The sequence below is a fragment of the Spermophilus citellus genome (assembly GCF_964194105.1).
Source record: "Spermophilus citellus genome assembly, contig: SCAFFOLD_175, whole genome shotgun sequence".
In the NCBI taxonomy this organism is placed as follows: Eukaryota; Metazoa; Chordata; class Mammalia; order Rodentia; family Sciuridae; genus Spermophilus; species Spermophilus citellus.
In genome coordinates this window covers 757,903-775,773 of record NW_027672949.1, presented here as the reverse complement: position 1 = coordinate 775,773, position 17,871 = coordinate 757,903, and the positions used below count along the sequence as shown (strand labels likewise).

Genomic DNA, 17,871 nt, shown 5'->3' with positions numbered 1-17,871 from the left:
TTTAAGATATACATGACAGTAGAGTATGTTTAATAACTAACAAATTCAGTGTCATATGTAGTAGGAAGTATTATAATTCAGACTAAACCCAATGGATGAGATATGCATCTTCTCTTATCCCCTGCCATTTTTCAGTGGGGGAGGGGGAGCTGAAAATACATATTCCCTACAATTAGGCATTTTCCTTGCTATATTAGCCCTCTTTGCTGAGTTTTCTAGTTTTATTTTGTAAAATATTGCTATTTCTTGAAAGAATTGCTTGAGCAATTATAATTTTCACTGTACCTTTGTTTTTTAAAAAAATCTAGTTTATGAGGTTCCAAGCACATTAAATATTAATTTGTAATGGCAAATAAAATAAACAACACAAGATGAATACATAATACAATAATTTTATCAAAGTTTACAAACAAATGCACAGACAGACACACATCTTCATGGATAAAATGACTAGAAGACATATAGCAATATTCGTGGTGGTCAAGCTGAATGGTTTGGGTTGTAGTGACTTTTTTATTCATTTCTTCATATTTTCCAAATAATCTAAATTAGACATGTATTATTTTTATATTAAAATGCATTTTAGTTTTCAAAAGTAAGTAACTATTAGTAAGAAATCTATATGTATACCTCTAAGTTATGCTATTTTTTAGTTGTTGACTCTACAAATAAATGAGTTTCAAATTTATACTGTATGAATTTCCAAAAAGAATTTATTGTTAAATAGAGCACATGAACATAAAATGTATATAAAATAAACTTGAGGGCTAAAATGGTAAAACAGACATGTTTAAATCCAGCATTAAAATTAACAATAGAACATTCTATCAGTACATTGACTATTGTCTCTGATCTCAATCTTCTTCCAACCTGTCATGACAGTTCTTTATCTGTTTTTTCCATATAAATTTTAGACCTAAATTATCAATTTTCAGAAAAATCTCTGTTGATTGAAATTGAATTATATCTGTAAATCAAATTCATAAAAATGTCAGTTTGTGAAATTGATTTTTCCTATCCAATCACATTTAGGCTTCTTTTATTGCCTTTCAATAAAATTTTATAATTTGTAACATAGATGCTGCACATCTTTGGTTGGATTAATTCCCAGACATTTTATGATATTTTCTAACTACTTTTTACTTGTACTTCTAAAAATTCAGTCTTGTTAGTCTTTACATTATAACATTTAGGACTTTGGTAGTTTATTTTATTTTTTTCGTTTAATCTGTCATTTACTGAAATGTGTTAAACATTTTACTTTATTCCATGGGTTTATCAATGACTGTGGGTAATTCTGCCAAGTTTTGAAAGTTATTTAAGAGATATAAATTTGTAATCATCATGTTCTCTTAGGAAATTGAAACTTTTGTCAGTAAGTAGTCAGTTTTCTCTCTAGCAATATATTTTTGCTGTTGAGTCTAATTTGTCATTATTATAGCCACGACAGTTTGTTGTTCTTTTCTGTGGGCAGGGGAAAGGTAGAGAGATAGTAAGTATTTGCTGTATATGCTTCTTGCTATCATCTTTGGACTTTCCCGTGTCCTTAAGTTTAAGGTGCAGATCTTAAAAATAGCACAGCACTGTATTAATTTACTTACTTTTCATAAATCTAGCAATCTTTCTCTTATACTTGTTAAGTATATTTCACTTTTATCTTTTGTGATATTTTATATGTATTCCCATAACTTTGGGCCTTATTTTGGTTTGTTCCTTTCCCCCATTCTAATATTTTCTCTCCACTGTTTTGATAATTGTATTTGTACAGCTCATTTTTAGTAATTCTATAGCTTTTACCTTTATACTTAATGAAGTATGCAGCATATCAATGAATCTACAATCTTCCTGAGTAATAGAGATGCTTTAGGTCTGATTGCATCACACAATTTTTATGACAATTTTGTCTAATATTTTATTTCTACTTATTCTTAACCTCATAACTTAGATATTGATTGATTGATTGATTGATTATCTGGACTTCCTGTGTGGGATGGATATTTTTCAACAATTTTTGAAGCTGCCAAATATTATCTCATCAAATATTGCCATATCCCCTTTTCTCTATTATTTCCTTCCTAAAGTCTAGACAAACATGTTAGACATTTTTACTTTATTCTTAGTTTTAATTCACATCACAATTTACACTCATTTTTTTCTGTGCTAAGTTTTGGATCCTTGGTTTACTACTTCAGCTCTCCAAACTTTCTTGAACTAATCTTTTCAATCTGCTCCTTAACTTATCCATTGAGTTTTAAATTTCAATTATCATTTTTTACTTCTAGAGTTTCACTGATTCTTTTTCAAGTCTTCTGGTCTTCTATAAATCTTTATTTATGATCTATAGTTTCTCTTTTATTTCTCTTAACTTATTATACATGGTTGATATTTTGTGCCAATAATTGTAGACGTGTGTCTTTCTGGGTCTGAGTTTGCTGTCTTTATTCTTGATTCTGTTTACACTCATGAGAAGCTTCTGAATTTATATTTTGTGTCTATGAATTTCCATTAGGGTCTGTAAACAAGTCAAGATGGCGCCTGGCATTTTGCCAGGGGGAGTGGTTTGTGAAGTAATGCCAGCGAACCAATAAGTGTGGAGATTCCTTATTGGTTGACTGCTGTATCTAGTTTATGTTAATTAAGATATGCTGTGTGGAATGTATATATACCCCTCCTGTCGTACAATAAATGGCTCCCACTCCTGTTGTATCAATGTACACAAGTTGTTTGTCACCCCCCGGGTTATTTTGCTACAGCCGGACTGCGGCAAATTTCAACTGTCAATTTATGTTTCTTACACCTTTAATTTGAAGTTTTGAGAACCCTTGGTTGAATGAATGTTTTTTAAAAGAGGATGAATATTAGTACCTATGGAGTGTTATGGACTAAATGGTGTCCTCCCCGCCCAAAATTTGTATGTTGAAACCCTAGTCCAATGAGAAATTTGGAAAAAGGGCCCACAGGGAAGTCAAGTTAAATGAGGTTGTAAGGGCAGATTCCTAATCCAATAAGAAGAGGAATAGTGTACATTTTATAGCTTGCAAAAGTGGTCAGAATACTTGTTAAAGTACAAATAATTTAAGTAGGTTTAATTCTTTGTTAAATTAACCTATTGTGAACCGATATGTAAAAAGTCATATTACTTTCAGTCAATCGAGACCTAATAATAAAAATACTAATGCATACACACACAAATATTTGATATTTCTTAATTAGATTCTAGATAAAATTTCTTTAAAACATTCAATATCTTTAGAAAACTTTAAACAATGTATTAACCACCATTTCTTTCTTTAGTGACTGAGAGTTTAAGAAATGTAAATGTTTTAATTTGATTTTTCTTAATTTTATTTTAAATTTTTAATTATATGCTATTATCAATTGTAAACCAGTGTTTTATAGCATATAATAGCATGCATATGCTATCTTTTTAACATATTTTTCCTTTGGTATATATGTTATTAATATACTCAACATATAATTCTTAAGGATCTCTCCTCTTTACTATAATAATATTTTAAATAATAATTTACAGCCATTAACAATAATTTAAAATAGCTGTCTCTAATTGTCTATCTATATGTTAAGCAGAGAGAATTCTAGGGATAATAAGAAGATATATAAAACATAATTGTAGCCTATTTTCTGTGATGAAATATATTTGACTTCCATTTCACTTCATTTAAGAAAGAAACCAAGTACAATTATTTCATGTGTTACTAGAACATTCCTCATACACAGTCAGAAAGAGTGACTTGTAATCCTCTCAGATACCCCATGACTGAGGAACTGTTATTTTCATCTCACAGGTGAAGATCTAAACATCAGAGTAGTTCATCAGCTTAGGAAGGTGACACAGCCATTCAGTGACAATATGGGGATTCACCCCCAAGTCCGTGGGACTCCGAAAACCTCGATTTACCACTCCCTTGTTATTATAAAAACACTGCACTCAACACCATTGGTGATAGAGTTAGCAGTACTCAAGCAAATTCATGGCTAGTCATTATGTAGACAGAAGAAATTACAGAGTCCTTGAGACCAAGCTGGTCCAGTTGACTTGGAAAATACAGGGTAGTGGAAAACATTCCTGCTGCTGAAGTCAAACTATAAAGCCTTTGCAGAGACTTGCTTTAAGAGAGTCACTAAAAGAATTGCTAGCCAGCACAGTGGCACAAACCTGTAATCCCACCAGCTGGGAAGGCTGAGGAAGGAGAACCAAAGCCAGTCTCAGCAACTTAGCCAGGCTCTAAGCTCCAAAGTGAAATCCTGTCTCTAAATAAAAAGGGCTGGGGATGTAGCTCAGTGGTTAAGCATTATTGGGTTTAATCCCTGTTTAAAAAAATAAAAAGTTGGCTACATTGGGTAAATAGAGCAATGGTTAAAAAAACAAAACACATCTTTCTTTATTACACACAAGAGGACACCCAACAGGCATAAAAGAAGTGCACAGAAGAGCCAGGAGAATCTTAGAAAAATGTGAAGAATGCCCCCAAAAGACGGTGAATAATATGTAAAGCTGGGGAATAAGACTCTATTTATGATTGGGCTTGGGTTGTGGCTCAGCAGTAGTGTGCTCGCGTAGCACATGAGAGGCACTGTGTTCCAGCCTCAGCACCACATGAAAATAAATAAATAAAGTTATTGTGTCCAACCACAACTAAAAAAAAAAAAAATTTAAAAGAAGACTCTATTGATGGCTAAGAGCATCTATGTAGCAAAATCACTCCTTAAAAGAAGTCCAGATACATCAGGTGTGGTGGCATCTGCCTTTAATTCCAGTGGCTCCTGAAGCTGAGGCAGGAGGATCACAAGTTCAAAGCCAGCCTCAGGAACTTAGTGAGGCTCTAAACAACTTAGTGACACCCTGTCTCAAAGTAAAAACGGCTGGGGATGTGGCTCAGTGGTTAAGCAATCCTGGGTTCAACCTCTGGTACCAAAAAAAGAAAAAAACAAAAACAAAAAAATGAAAGCCAGGAAAAATAAGAAACTGAGGCTCTTAAGAGAAAGGAAACAGTAACACTTTCCTGGAACAAGTGAGCAAAAAGTAAAGAAGGAGGAGGCTTGCAAAATAGGTTCTGAACATTATTTAAGCCTCTGGTTCAGAGTTTTAAAATACAACAAATTGTATTTTAAATGCCTTTAAGAAATTTATCTTATGCCTGCTAATCTTTAAAATATATATATAAGTTTTTCAGCTAGGTGCAGTGGTACATTCCTATAATCCTAATGGCTCTGGAGGCTGAGGCAGGAGGATTGCAAGTTCAAAGCTAGCCTAGGCAACTTAAGAAAGCCCTAAGTAACTTGGTAAGGACCTATCTCAAAATTTAAAATAAATAAATAAATAAAAAGGGCTGGGATGTGGCTTAGTGGTTAAGCACTTCTGGGTTCAATCCTAGTATAAAAAAAACCCAGGATTCTCATGAAAGAGATAGAAAAATATATGTTAAGGAGCAAGGGTATTGTGAAAAATTCTACAATAATTATAATACGAGAGGCAGAAACTGTCTCAGCTTGACTGACACCTCTTCCAGGTAGCAGACATGTCCCAGAGCACTAGGTAAGTAAAAGTGCATTCAAATTTTCTAGTGAAAGAACTCCATGTTCCCCTTTGGAGGGAAAAGTAAATATCTGCTTTTTAAAAAACCAATGCCCATCATTTACTCTGGTCCTCTTAGATTATCTCTTTGGGCCCGTTAGCTCAGTTATGAAGAGTGCCATTAATAATAAGGTAGCACCACAGATAATGAGGACAAAGGAGCAAGTTCCCGTGAGTCTACCCTGGAAAGATAATCTACAAATGAATTTGGCATTACTGACAGCTCCAACCTCACTCAGCAGTTGAAACAAAGCATACAATGATTGGGTGGCAATGAAGGGAAACAAAGAGGAGATAAAATGATGATGTACTAGCTAGAGAGATATCATATAATAGAGAGAGATGAATAAGAGGTATGGGGGGCAGAGAAAGACAACCATGTTTGACAATGGGGGAGGCACAGCAATCATGAAAAGGGGTGTATCACAGAATGGCTATCAGGAAGCTCATTAGGAAAAAGAGAGTGAGACAGAAAAAAAAATAAAGACAATTGCTATCACTTAGGTTTTACAGCACAGAGAATAGCAGAGCACAAGGGAGCACGCTGTGAAGGCTGGATCGTACCACATAACCCATCGGTGCCCAGCTCTGGCCAGGCCCTTTCCCAGATGGAGTCTTACCTACCACTTGGTCCATAGCCTTTTGCTACAATAGAGGGGCCTGAAAACAGAGAAGTTCCAGAAAACTCAAGGGTCCCTCTGGTACTAGATAAAAATAAGGCAACAATCAGAGAGAGAAGAGAGGAGAGAGGAGAGGGAAGAGGGGAGAGGAGAGAGAAGAGAGGAGAGAGAGAGGAGAATGGAGAGAGAGAGAGAGGAGAGAGGAGAGAGAGAGAGATGGTGCTGAACTGTTTCCCCAAGAAGACACACTAAACACGTGATCCTCAATACTTTCAATGTGACCTTATTTGGACACAAAGTCTTAGCAGATGTTAAGATGTGGTCACAATAGATTTTGGTGGACCCTATATCTAATGATGGGTGTCTTTCTAAGAGAAAGAAGGAAAAGATTTGGATACAGAGACACATGTGTAAGAAGGACACGTGATGACCTGGAGTCTTACAGCTGAAAGGAAGGAAGGTCGAGGACTGCCATGGGCCACCAGAAACCAGGAGGGAGGCTTTGCTGGAGCCCTCATGGAAACATGGTTTCTGTCCTCCAAAATGTTCAGAGATACCCTCATGTTATTTAAGCCAACTGGGTCCATGGTGCTTTGTTACAGCAGCTCTATGGAACTGATGCACAGGGAGAGGTAGAGAGCTTAGTGAAGACTTAGGCAATAAGCATAAGAATGCAAATCCATTTTCCTTCCCTCACAATTAACTTCTCCTGCAAGCGAGGTCATAAACTGTCTCAGGGTCACCTTCAGAACAGTTAGTAGCAACTCTGTCAACAAGCTGCTTTTGAACACTTTTGGTTTTTCACACTGATGAACATAAAGTTGTTTGAGTATAGACCTGCCATCCTTGTATATTTATCTACAGGTAGAATAGATAATGTACTAATAATCTAACAATTATTAATCAGTATAATGAAACCAAAATGGTAATTAATAATGAGTGGATGAGTAAAGGAACAGTTTAACTACCACCCCTATATTTATTAGTGATAATTTTTCTCACAAAGTTGATACTATGTGTTGTTAGTACAGGTTGAGCATCCCTAACATGAAAATTCAAAGTCAGAAATGTTCCAGAATCTGAACATTGATATAATGCTACAAGTGGAAAATTCCACACTTAACATGCAATGGGTAATACTCCAAATGCAGGTACACTACTCATTCATGGCTGATGGGAGGAAAGACCAAGGTCTTACCTCTTTTTTTTTTAATATTTATTTTTTAGGTGTAGATGAACACAACACAATGTCTTTATTTTTTATGTGGTGCTGAGGATCGAACCCGGGTCCCACCCGTGCTAGGCGAGCACTCTACCGCTGAGCCACAATCCCAGCCCACAAAAGTAATTTTATATACAGAGAAATATAAAGGATGACATTTATTACTTTATCATTTATTTAGTGCCTTTTCAAAGGCCTAAGGTTTACACTTAATGTCTTGAACTTCTCTTTTCTTTGGTACAAAATCTGATTGGCTTAAGCAGCACTAAAGAGTCCAAGGCTAACTAATTTATGAGTTGCTTTATTCTACACAAATACTAATATTTTTTTTATAGAGTGAGAGAGAGAGAGAGACAGAGAGAGAGAGAGAGAGAGAGAGAATTTTTTAATATTTATTTTTTAGTTATCGGCGGACACAACATCTTTCTTTGTATGTGGTGCTGAGGATCGAACCCGGGCCGCACGCATGCCAGGCAAGCGCGCCACCGCTTGAGCCACATCTCCAGCCCCACAAATACTAATATTATAAAGTGCTTACTCTAATGTGGTTTTTTCCTAGCCTTTCCTAGAGTCTGTCAGTTTTGGGATTCACTGGGACAACAACATGGTGTACAGTATCTGGAACAGAATCTTCTCCTTTTAAATCAACCCATGTGGGAAAATGCATTATTTTCTCAGAGAGTTTCTTTACATCAAAAGAATGCAAAGTAGCAGAGCAAACAATCACCTAAGAATAAGAAAATACAAATTCCTCAAGGACTTAGAAAAACTAAGTAATATAAAAAGTTTTTAAAAATCAAGAATCACAGGTTACTATTTATCCTACTCCCCCAAGAGCCTCTCCCTCTCAAATGCTCCTAAAGGGAACAAGATGAGAAAAATAAGAGCAATATTTTCTGAAATAATTTCTAAGGAGGCAATTGTTTTTCAATAGCTGAAGTTATTTCTCCTTAAAACAAGAAGCAGTACTAATAATCTGGAAAATAAACCCAAAATGCTCTGTAAGGTTTTTTGAACTTGTAGTCTTCTGTAACATCTAAGAAATTTCCTCAAATTTCTAAAAGCAGCTTTTAAGACTGTTACCTTTGTGTATACTATTTAGTCCAATAACAAAGAAAATGTTTTATAAATAGTTAATCAGAAAATATTAAAACAAAAAAATTTTTGATTTTTCATTAACAGTTGACTACATGTATTTAAAAACTGTATTAGTCATTTCATACCTGAAGTCTTTTTCCATCTGAGGTAATCTGAGGAATTTGACTGTGAATTCTATTTATAAAATCAGAATAACCTTGAGAAAGAAGTCCATCCTGCAGGACAAGCAAAGAAAAACAAGTTTTAATCCACACTGAAACCTTTCTTTTCTAAATCAAATTTAAAGGCAATAAAACCATATACATACATATCCCTTTATTTTTCAAGTGATTGTTTTTATTGTCTGCAGTACTGGCAATTGAATCCAGGGGTGCTCTACCACTGAGCTACACCCCCAGCACTATATATTCTGTCACAAGGTCTAAGTTGCTGGGGCTGGCTTCAAATGTGAAGTCCTTCTGCCTTAGCCTCTTGAGTCTCTAGAATGACAGGCATGCATCATTGCACCTGGCTTATCTTTATTGGATATTTACAGACAATTCATACATTCAACTTCAAGTTCTTTGTTACTTACACATGAAAATCTACAATAAACAATCCAAAACCATAGTCTAGTATTTTAGAATGACTACAAGAGTTAATACCTCCTAACACATGTCCTTAAGACTATGACTTTTATATAAAAAATTAAAAAGCCAGGGCTAGGGGTATCGCTTAGTGGTAGGAGCACTTGCCTGGCATGCTCAGGGCACTGAGTTCAATTTCCAGCACTGCAAAAATAAAAATAAAAAGCAAAGCCCCAGTGTTAGAAAACTAGTTCAAGCTATCCTAAAAATAATTTGGAAGAATGCCTCAAAAGCCTCAAATACACTTATGTTCTTCCAGATGGTCCACATTTTGTAACTATGACAAAGAAATAGTTGAAGTAAATAATAAATCTACCTACATAATTAGTAATGAAAGTGGTTTAATAAACCATGAAGTAGTTTCTTTTTTTTAATATTTATTTTAGTTGTAGGTGTACACAATGACCTTTATCTTATTTTTATGTGGTGCTGAGGATCAAAACCAGAGCCTCATGTGTGCTAGGTGAGTGCTTTACCACAATCCCAGCCCCATGAAGTATTTTCATAATAGATCATTACATAGCCTTCAATTTTTTTATAAATAATGACATGAAATATGACATGAAATATTCATACAATTAAAAATTCCCAAATTCCTTAAATTTTGATTTCAACTATTGAAAATAATACAGTCATCACTCAGTATCCACAGGTGTTTGGCTAGGACCCCCATCAGATAGCAAAATTCATGGATATGCTAATCCCTTATATAAAATGGCATAGCATTTGCATAGAACCTATGCAATTCTCCCTGTACTTTAAACATTTCTAGATTACTTACAACAAACGTAACGTAAATACCATGTACATAGTTATTATACCATACTACTTAGGGATATTGACAAGAAAAAAGTCTATACCTATTCAGTATTTTCAAATATTTTTCACACAAAATTAGTTGAATTAATGGACACAGGATGTACAAATATGAAGTGTCAACTGTATTTTTTTCTAATAGAATATTCTGAATTTTCTTTTTCTACATTATTTTATTGGTACATTACAGTTGTACATAATGATGGAATTGTTACTTATCGTACATGCACCCAATATAAAAATATAATTGGGCCAATATCGTTCCCCAACACTTCCCCCTTTCCTCCCCACTTCTCACCCCTTGGTCTCTTTCCTCTACTGATCTCCCTTTGATTTTCATGAGATCCACCCCTACCTTTCTTTTTCTTTTACCTCTCTAGCTTCCATATATGAGAGAAAATATACAACCCTTGACTTCCTGAATTTAGTTTATTTCCCTTATCATAATGGTCTCTAGTTCTATCCATTTTCCTGCAAATGACATACTTTCATTCTTCTTTATGGCTGAATAAAACTCCATTGTGTTTATATACTATTTCATTTATGCATTCATCTGTTAATGGACACCTAGATGGGTTCCATGGTTTGGCTATTATGAATTGTGCTGCTATAAACATGGGTATGCATATATCACTGTAGTATGTTCACTTTAACTCTTTAGGACAAATACCACGGAGTGGTATAGCTGGGTTGCAAGGTGGTTTCATGACTAGTCTTTTGAGGAGCTTCCATACTGACTTACATAAGTAGTTATACAAATTTACATTCCCACCAACAGTATAAAAGTGTTCCTTTTTCTCCACAATCTCTCCAGCATTTATTATTGCTTGTATTCTAGATGACTACCATGCTGAATGGTGAGATAAAATCTCAGTGTAGTTTTGATTTGCATTTCCCTAACTGCTAATGATGTTGAACATTTTTTCATATATTTGCAAGCCATTTGTATTTCTTCTTTTGAGACGTATCTATTCTATTTACTAATTGAGTTATTTGATTTTTTGGTGTAAAGGTTTTTGAGTTCTTTACATATTCTGGACATTAATAATCTGTCAGCAAAGTAGCTAGCAAAGATTATCTCCCATTCTGTAACTTTTTCCTCATATAACTAATTGTTTTGTTTGCTATGTGGAAGCTATGCCATCCTACTTATTAACTCTTGGCATTATTTCCTAAGCTTTAGGCATCCTAACAAGAAAGTTGCCTGTGCCTATATGCTGGAGTGTTGAAGGTATCAATTGTATTTATATCAATATAAAGAATGGATGAAAATAGGCCAAACTGTTAACAATTATTATTATCTTTAGTTAGTGAGCTCATGACTGAATTGTGTTTTTTCACTTTACATATTTTATCTAAAAAAGCATAAGCAAAGTTCTTTTGAAAGCATGACTACATTTCAACATACAGCTTCATCCAGGACCAGGAATCTAACTTGAGATAAGTTCAGCTTTCCAGTTGACACCAAATCATCTAGTCTTCCTGGGGTGCCTACAACAATATCAACCTGCAAAATAGCAAAAGAAGCACCTAATGAGAACTGAAGAACTATTAGAATAACTTTAAAATGGCAACCAATAATTGTCTACTTACAACAAAAACATGTATATTGAAGTAGTCACAGTCAATTTATAAAAAAGGAGCTATAGATAATGCTGTATAATAAAATTATATTTGGAAATTAATGTGAAGATTTTGTCAACTGATTGTGGACAACCTTAACTATAAAAGCCTGATATATAAAATTTGTATTTTCTAAGCATTAAAAAAATCAGATAAATTAACATATATTCTGAAATGAAACCAGTATTCAAGGGTCTGGGAGATAGTCCTTACCTAGCATACACAAGGCCCAGGATTCAATCCCTAGTACTACCAAAACCACTACTAAAACAAAACAAAACAAAACAAAAAATCAGGAGTCAAGTCCCAGTTCTAACATACTCAGCTGTTTGACCTTAACTTCCCTGGTATCTTTTAGTATCAACTTTCGTATTTAAAAAAAAAAAATTTTAGTTGTAGATGAACACACAGTATCTTTATTTATTTTTAGGTGGTGCTGAGGATCAAATCCAGTGCCTCACACATGCGAGGCAAGCACTTTAACACTAAGCCCCAGCCCCAGCCCCTCAATTTTCTTAGTTTTTAGTGGGGCGAATACCATCTGTTTTTGCAAGATGGTTGTGATAATTGAGAAGACACATAAAGCACTCGATGCTTAGTTTGCCAAGTGCTCAATAAACTTGGATATAATTAACAGTAATGGTGATCAGACTGTCCAAGAAAACACTAATAATTACTAATTCTCACTTGCTTATAATGAATAGGCACTATACATTTAATGTCTTACAAGTTTCATTTCATGTGACCATTACATAAAATTAATTAATATTAATTTATATTTATTAAATATTAACATTTATTCTTTGCGGCACAGGAGATTGAGCATAGGAATGTCCTACAACTGAGCTACATCATTGGCCCTTTTTATATATTATTTTGAGACAGTTTTGTTATATTACTGAGGCTGGCCTTGAACTTAGAATCCTCCTGCCTTAGCCTCCCAGTCACTGGGATTATAGGCATGCATCACTGCACCCAGCTATTATTCCTATTTTTAAATAAGGACACTGAAGTTTAGAATGCTAAAGTCAGACACATTTAGATTTCACAGCTAGTAAGTACTCATGCTGGGATTCAAACCTAAAGTTCAAAATTCAAATGACAGCCATTTTGAATTTATCATAAAGATTTCCAAACATACACAAAAGAGAATAATACAGGGAACCTCCAGGCCAGTACAAAAAATACTCTGCATTCTCCGACACTTGTCTTAGAGTCAAATACAAAGGGACAGTGATGAGGATCATGGCTTCAGAGTGAAGCTCTATCTGTGAATTGTTCATTTTGGGGCATGTTACTTAATATTTGGTATTAGCCCTCTTTCAAATAGGTAAAAATTGGGAAGAGTACCATCTCAGAGTGCTATTGTGAGAACTAAATAAGAAAATGTTAGGCACTTAGCACAGTGCCTGGCTCATTTCTAAAAAAACAGCCAATAAAGGTTAGTTGTTTTTTTTTAAATTTTTTTTAGTTGTAAACAGACACGATACTTTTACTTTTATGTGGTGCTGAGGATCAAACCCAGTGTCTGTACCTCACACATGCTAAGCAAGCACACTACCACTAAGCTACAACCCCAGCCCCATAGTTAGGTATTTTTAAATGTGTATGTGGATCTACTTGTGTGAACCAACAAATAAGGTTATCACATAAAATAATTTAATTTATTAGACAACTCAAAACTTATTTATCGATAGACATGAGAAATCATAAATACTTCTATTCTTTTTATTATTTTCTCCAACCTAGAATAAAAACATAGCTTTCTCCTAACCAAGTTATTCCTCCAGTCCCATTGCTTCAATATCTCACCCCTTGACAAACAGAGCACCATCCTGAAGGGACTTCAGCGATCTAGTATGAGGAACTTATATTCTCATGAAAAATGAAATGGATATTTATGAACCATTGTTTCATTTATAATGATAATGAGAAGCCAGTTCAACTTTGAGAATGTTATCTGAAAATGTGAAAATAAAATCTGTTCAATGTATTAACAATATACTATGTACCAAGCATAACGAGAGATCTGTACGTATCAGTGAACAAAACAGCATTCGGGCACTGTGCGTAACATCTCCTTAGTACAGGACTGAACCATTCAGTTTCCACCCTCCTTGATTTCAGCAGGTAAAGTGGACCAGAAACAGATACAAACAACCACAGGTTTAAAAAAAAAAGTCTGAAAGAAATATTTGACTTGTACAATAGCACTAATCACTCCATGTGGCCTCACCTGCACATGGTACACAATATATCAACTTTAAAAGTTACAAACTAAAATAATTCTACTCTGTAACTCCAAAACTGACTTGTACCCCAACATAGGACCCAAAAGAGGGATGGGGAAAAATAACAGAAAAAATGTATAATGGAAGAAGAGCAGAAGGTGAACATATCAGATTTCCTAAGAAGTAGAATAAAATCAAATTCTGCCAAGAAAGCCAGGGGATAACTCTGCTTTTACTTTGCTATTGGCTTCAGTTAGTATCTAATTTTGAAATAAGTCTAATGAAAGCAGATCTAATTCCCTCAAAGTTCTGCAGCTAGAAAATAGGAGATGAGAAATTTAGTTATCTTGTGAAAAAATTAGGTTTGGGTTAAAAGAAATTAAAACTAGGAATAAGCCTATTAAATCTGTATTACAAACCTCTAAAGGAAAATATAACACTAAATAAAAATATATCAAAGCAATATTATTCAGAATAGTACTAATGAGTATAAGAATATGTCTCCTTGCTCTTAATATACCAGACCAGGTCAAATCTAAGTCTACTCAGTATCAAATTTAGTTTGACAGGGGCACCAGTGGAATTGGAGGGTAACATACCTGTCATGAAATAGTATCAGATGGTTTAAGTTACATTATTAAATATTTGGAAAGGAAAATTAGTAAGAAAAAAAGTTGTTTCAATATTATATGTGGGTGTATATATAAAATACTAACCTTCATAAAACTGACCAGCAGTTAAGAATTTTCCAAACTTCTTCCACACTACTAGGGATCATCACACAATCTTAGTTTTGTACTTCAAAATGACATGCCTGAGCACAGCCTTCCATATAGATGAACTCATTTCTCTCCTCAATGGAACCACTATAGACTGTCTTAACATTATTTATCCTTCCCAAGGGTCACTGCAAAACCTTCTACTCTACTCTGCATCTACCTTATTAGCATTTTTATCTTCAACACCAGTTCTTTCTCCCCATTATCCCAAAAAAGAGTGACTCTTAATTAATTGCCCTATATTGCCAAATGACAACACATAATGCTACTTTTTAAAAATTAGGATGGTTCAAGCTTCTGTAACCTGATTTCTATTGACCTTTTTCTCTCTATACATACATATGCACAACTCACCCCATTATCCAAAACAGAGAGCTGATCCCGTGCTGCAACACCTCCAATTATCAGAAGCTCCCTGAAATAAATATCAAATGATAATGTAGAAAGAACATTAAAGTCTGCTTTACACTGATTTGTACATGTTTCTTTTTGGTGGGAATAAGTCATTAAAAAAAGAATCTACCATAAAGTAAGTACAGATAAGGTCAGAAGCAAAGCACTTCCTTTCTGGTAGCCATACACAATGCTAAGGCACAGTAAAGCAACTGAAGAGTATGCGTGAAAGCTCAGAACACAGAAAAACTGGTCCCCATCTCCATATCCTTCTACATTGGAATGACTCAAGCTTCTCTAACGTGGTTTCTATGACTTTTTTCTATATATACACACGTGCACTTCTTACATATGGAAAATGTTTCTGAAAGAAGAGATAAAAACCCATTTTAAAAGCTTGCCGCTAGTAAGGATCAAGCATGAAGTGAAAGACGACTAACTTTTATAAAATAGTATTTGTGGGCTGCGGTTGTAGCTCAGTGGTAAAGCTCTTGCCTAGCAGGTGTGAGGCACTGGGTTCAATCCTCAGCACCACATAAAAATAAAAAATACATATATATATATTCTTTTGTGCTGTTTAAATTTTTCTCATTTCAACAAAAGGGCACATGCAAAAGACTAAATAATCATAAATCCCTCCTTCATATCATACACAAAAATTATCTCAGAATGGATCAGAGATCAAAAGTAGAACCTAAAATTATAAGATTCATAGAAAACACAAGAGCAAATTTTCATGACCTTGGTTTAGACAAACACTATCTTACATATAAACACCAAAACAGTGACAAAAAGAAAATAAATTAGACTTCAGAGAAATTAATAACTTCAAAGGATACTATCAAGAGAGGAAAACGATAATTCACAGAAAGGGAGACAATATTTGCAAATCATGTATCTAACATACTGAATAAAATACCAAACTATATAAAGAACTCCTACAACACAACAATATAAAGATAACCCAATTTAAAAATGGATAAGATTTAAAAATATATTTCTCTCAAAATATTCAAATGGGCAATAAACACATGAATAATGTGCAATATTATTAATTATAATGATAGAGCAAGTAAAAACCAAAGGAAGATAACATTTTTGCTCACTAGGATAAATACACTCAAAAACATAGACCCCATATGTTGCTGAAGATGTAGAGAAATTAGAACCCTCATTTATTGCTATTAGAACAAAAGTGGGACAGCCACTTTAGAATGCTGATTCCTAACCACATGACCTAGCAATTCCACTCCTGACTATATATTCAGGGGAAATGAGAACATGTCCACACAAAAACTTGTGCATGAATGCTTATAGCGTAGTAGCCCAAACCCAACAGTCACGAACAGTCCAAATGCCTACCAACTGTAGGATAAACCAAAGTATGGATCTTCCACACCTTTGGAATAGATACTTTGATAGTATTTTCCGCAATAAAATGATGTACTGATACATGCTGCCACAGGGATGACCCCTGAAATATTATACTAAGTGAAAAAAGCCAGTCACAAAAGAACAGACAATTCCATGTATACAAAATGTCTACAACAGGCGAGTCTACAAAGAGAGAAAATTGTCTTTGTCGTTGTCTAGGGATGGGAGGGTTAGGGGAAAATGGGACTGACTGCCAATGGGCACAGAGTGTCTCTTGGGAATGATGAAAATGGCCTAAAATTAGTTACAGGGGAGTGATTACAGTCAAGTCTGTGAATATAGTCAAAACTAAAAACAAACTTACATTGTAAAGGGTGAATTATAAATGTGAATTGTATCTCAAAATAGCTAGTTAAAAAAAATTATCATTTAATAAAGAGCAGACAAAATTACTTCCTGAGGCAGCCACGTAAGTTTCTTTTTCTTTACCACTGAATATCAAAATATATAAAGAAGTCCTACTAATCAACAATATAAAGACAACCCAATTTAAAAATGGACAAGATTTGAACATATATTTCTTCAAAAAATACAAATGGCCAATAAGCACATTCTGCACCTAATTTATTTATTTATTTGGTACCAGGGATTAAACCCAGAGGACTTAACCACTGAGCCTCACCTCCAACCTTTTTTTTTTTTTTAATTTTCAGACAGGGTCTCACTAAGCTGCTTAGGGCCTAAGTAGCTGAGGCTGGCTATGAACTTGTGATCTTCCTGCCTCAGCCTCTAGAGCCACTGGATTACAGGCATGTGCCACCACACCCAGCTTCATTTGTGATTTTGAGACAGTGCCTTGCTGAGGGCCCCACTAAGATTCTTAGGCTGGCCTCAAACTTGTAATCCTCCTGCCTCAGCCTCCTAAGTTGCTGGTATTATTATAGGGGTGTACTACCACGCGCAGCTAACTATATAACTTTCAATCAGAAGTATATTCTTTTATTAATTTTATTGTTTTGATTACTCATTTTTAAAACACTGGAAAACACTAAGAAAACGAATGTTTCAGCAATGAGTTTAATGATCATATGACTAATTAAAATTAATCAGCTTTGTGTGGGCTAGGGGTATAGCTCAGTGGGACAGTGCTTGCTTAGTACACATGAGGTACTTGGTTCAATCCTCAGCACCACAAAAAACAAATAAAATAAAAGTATTGTGTCCATCTACAACTAAAAAGAATTGTTTTTTAAAATCAGCTTTATGGATGCCTACCTTTATTTTAAGCAACATAGATCACAAAATCTACCATAAAGCAGAACAAGGGCTGGGGTTGTAGCTCAGTGGTAGAGCACTTGGCTAGCATATGTGAGGCCCTGGGTTCAATCCTCAGCAGCACGTAAAAATAAATAAATAAATAAAAGAAAAATGAAAAAAAAGCATTACAAAATAAATAATTCCTAATCCGTCTTGCCACATTCCTTAAACACCAT

The 17,871-nt window shown here is 34.6% G+C and overlaps 1 protein-coding gene across 1 annotated transcript in view; it reads right to left on the bottom strand.

Moving 5' to 3' along the window:
* Nucleotides 1–17,871, bottom strand: part of LOC308640321 (ATP-dependent RNA helicase DDX1-like) — a gene marked incomplete at its 3' end in the record, with an annotated part of 36,984 nt that overhangs the window by 573 nt on the left and 18,540 nt on the right. Inside the window, 5 exon segments of the mRNA XM_081312280.1 lie at nucleotides 7,977–8,003; nucleotides 8,007–8,165; nucleotides 8,662–8,751; nucleotides 11,387–11,485; nucleotides 14,966–15,026. Of these exon segments, the coding sequence (XP_081168406.1) occupies nucleotides 7,977–8,003; nucleotides 8,007–8,165; nucleotides 8,662–8,751; nucleotides 11,387–11,485; nucleotides 14,966–15,026 (436 nt within the window).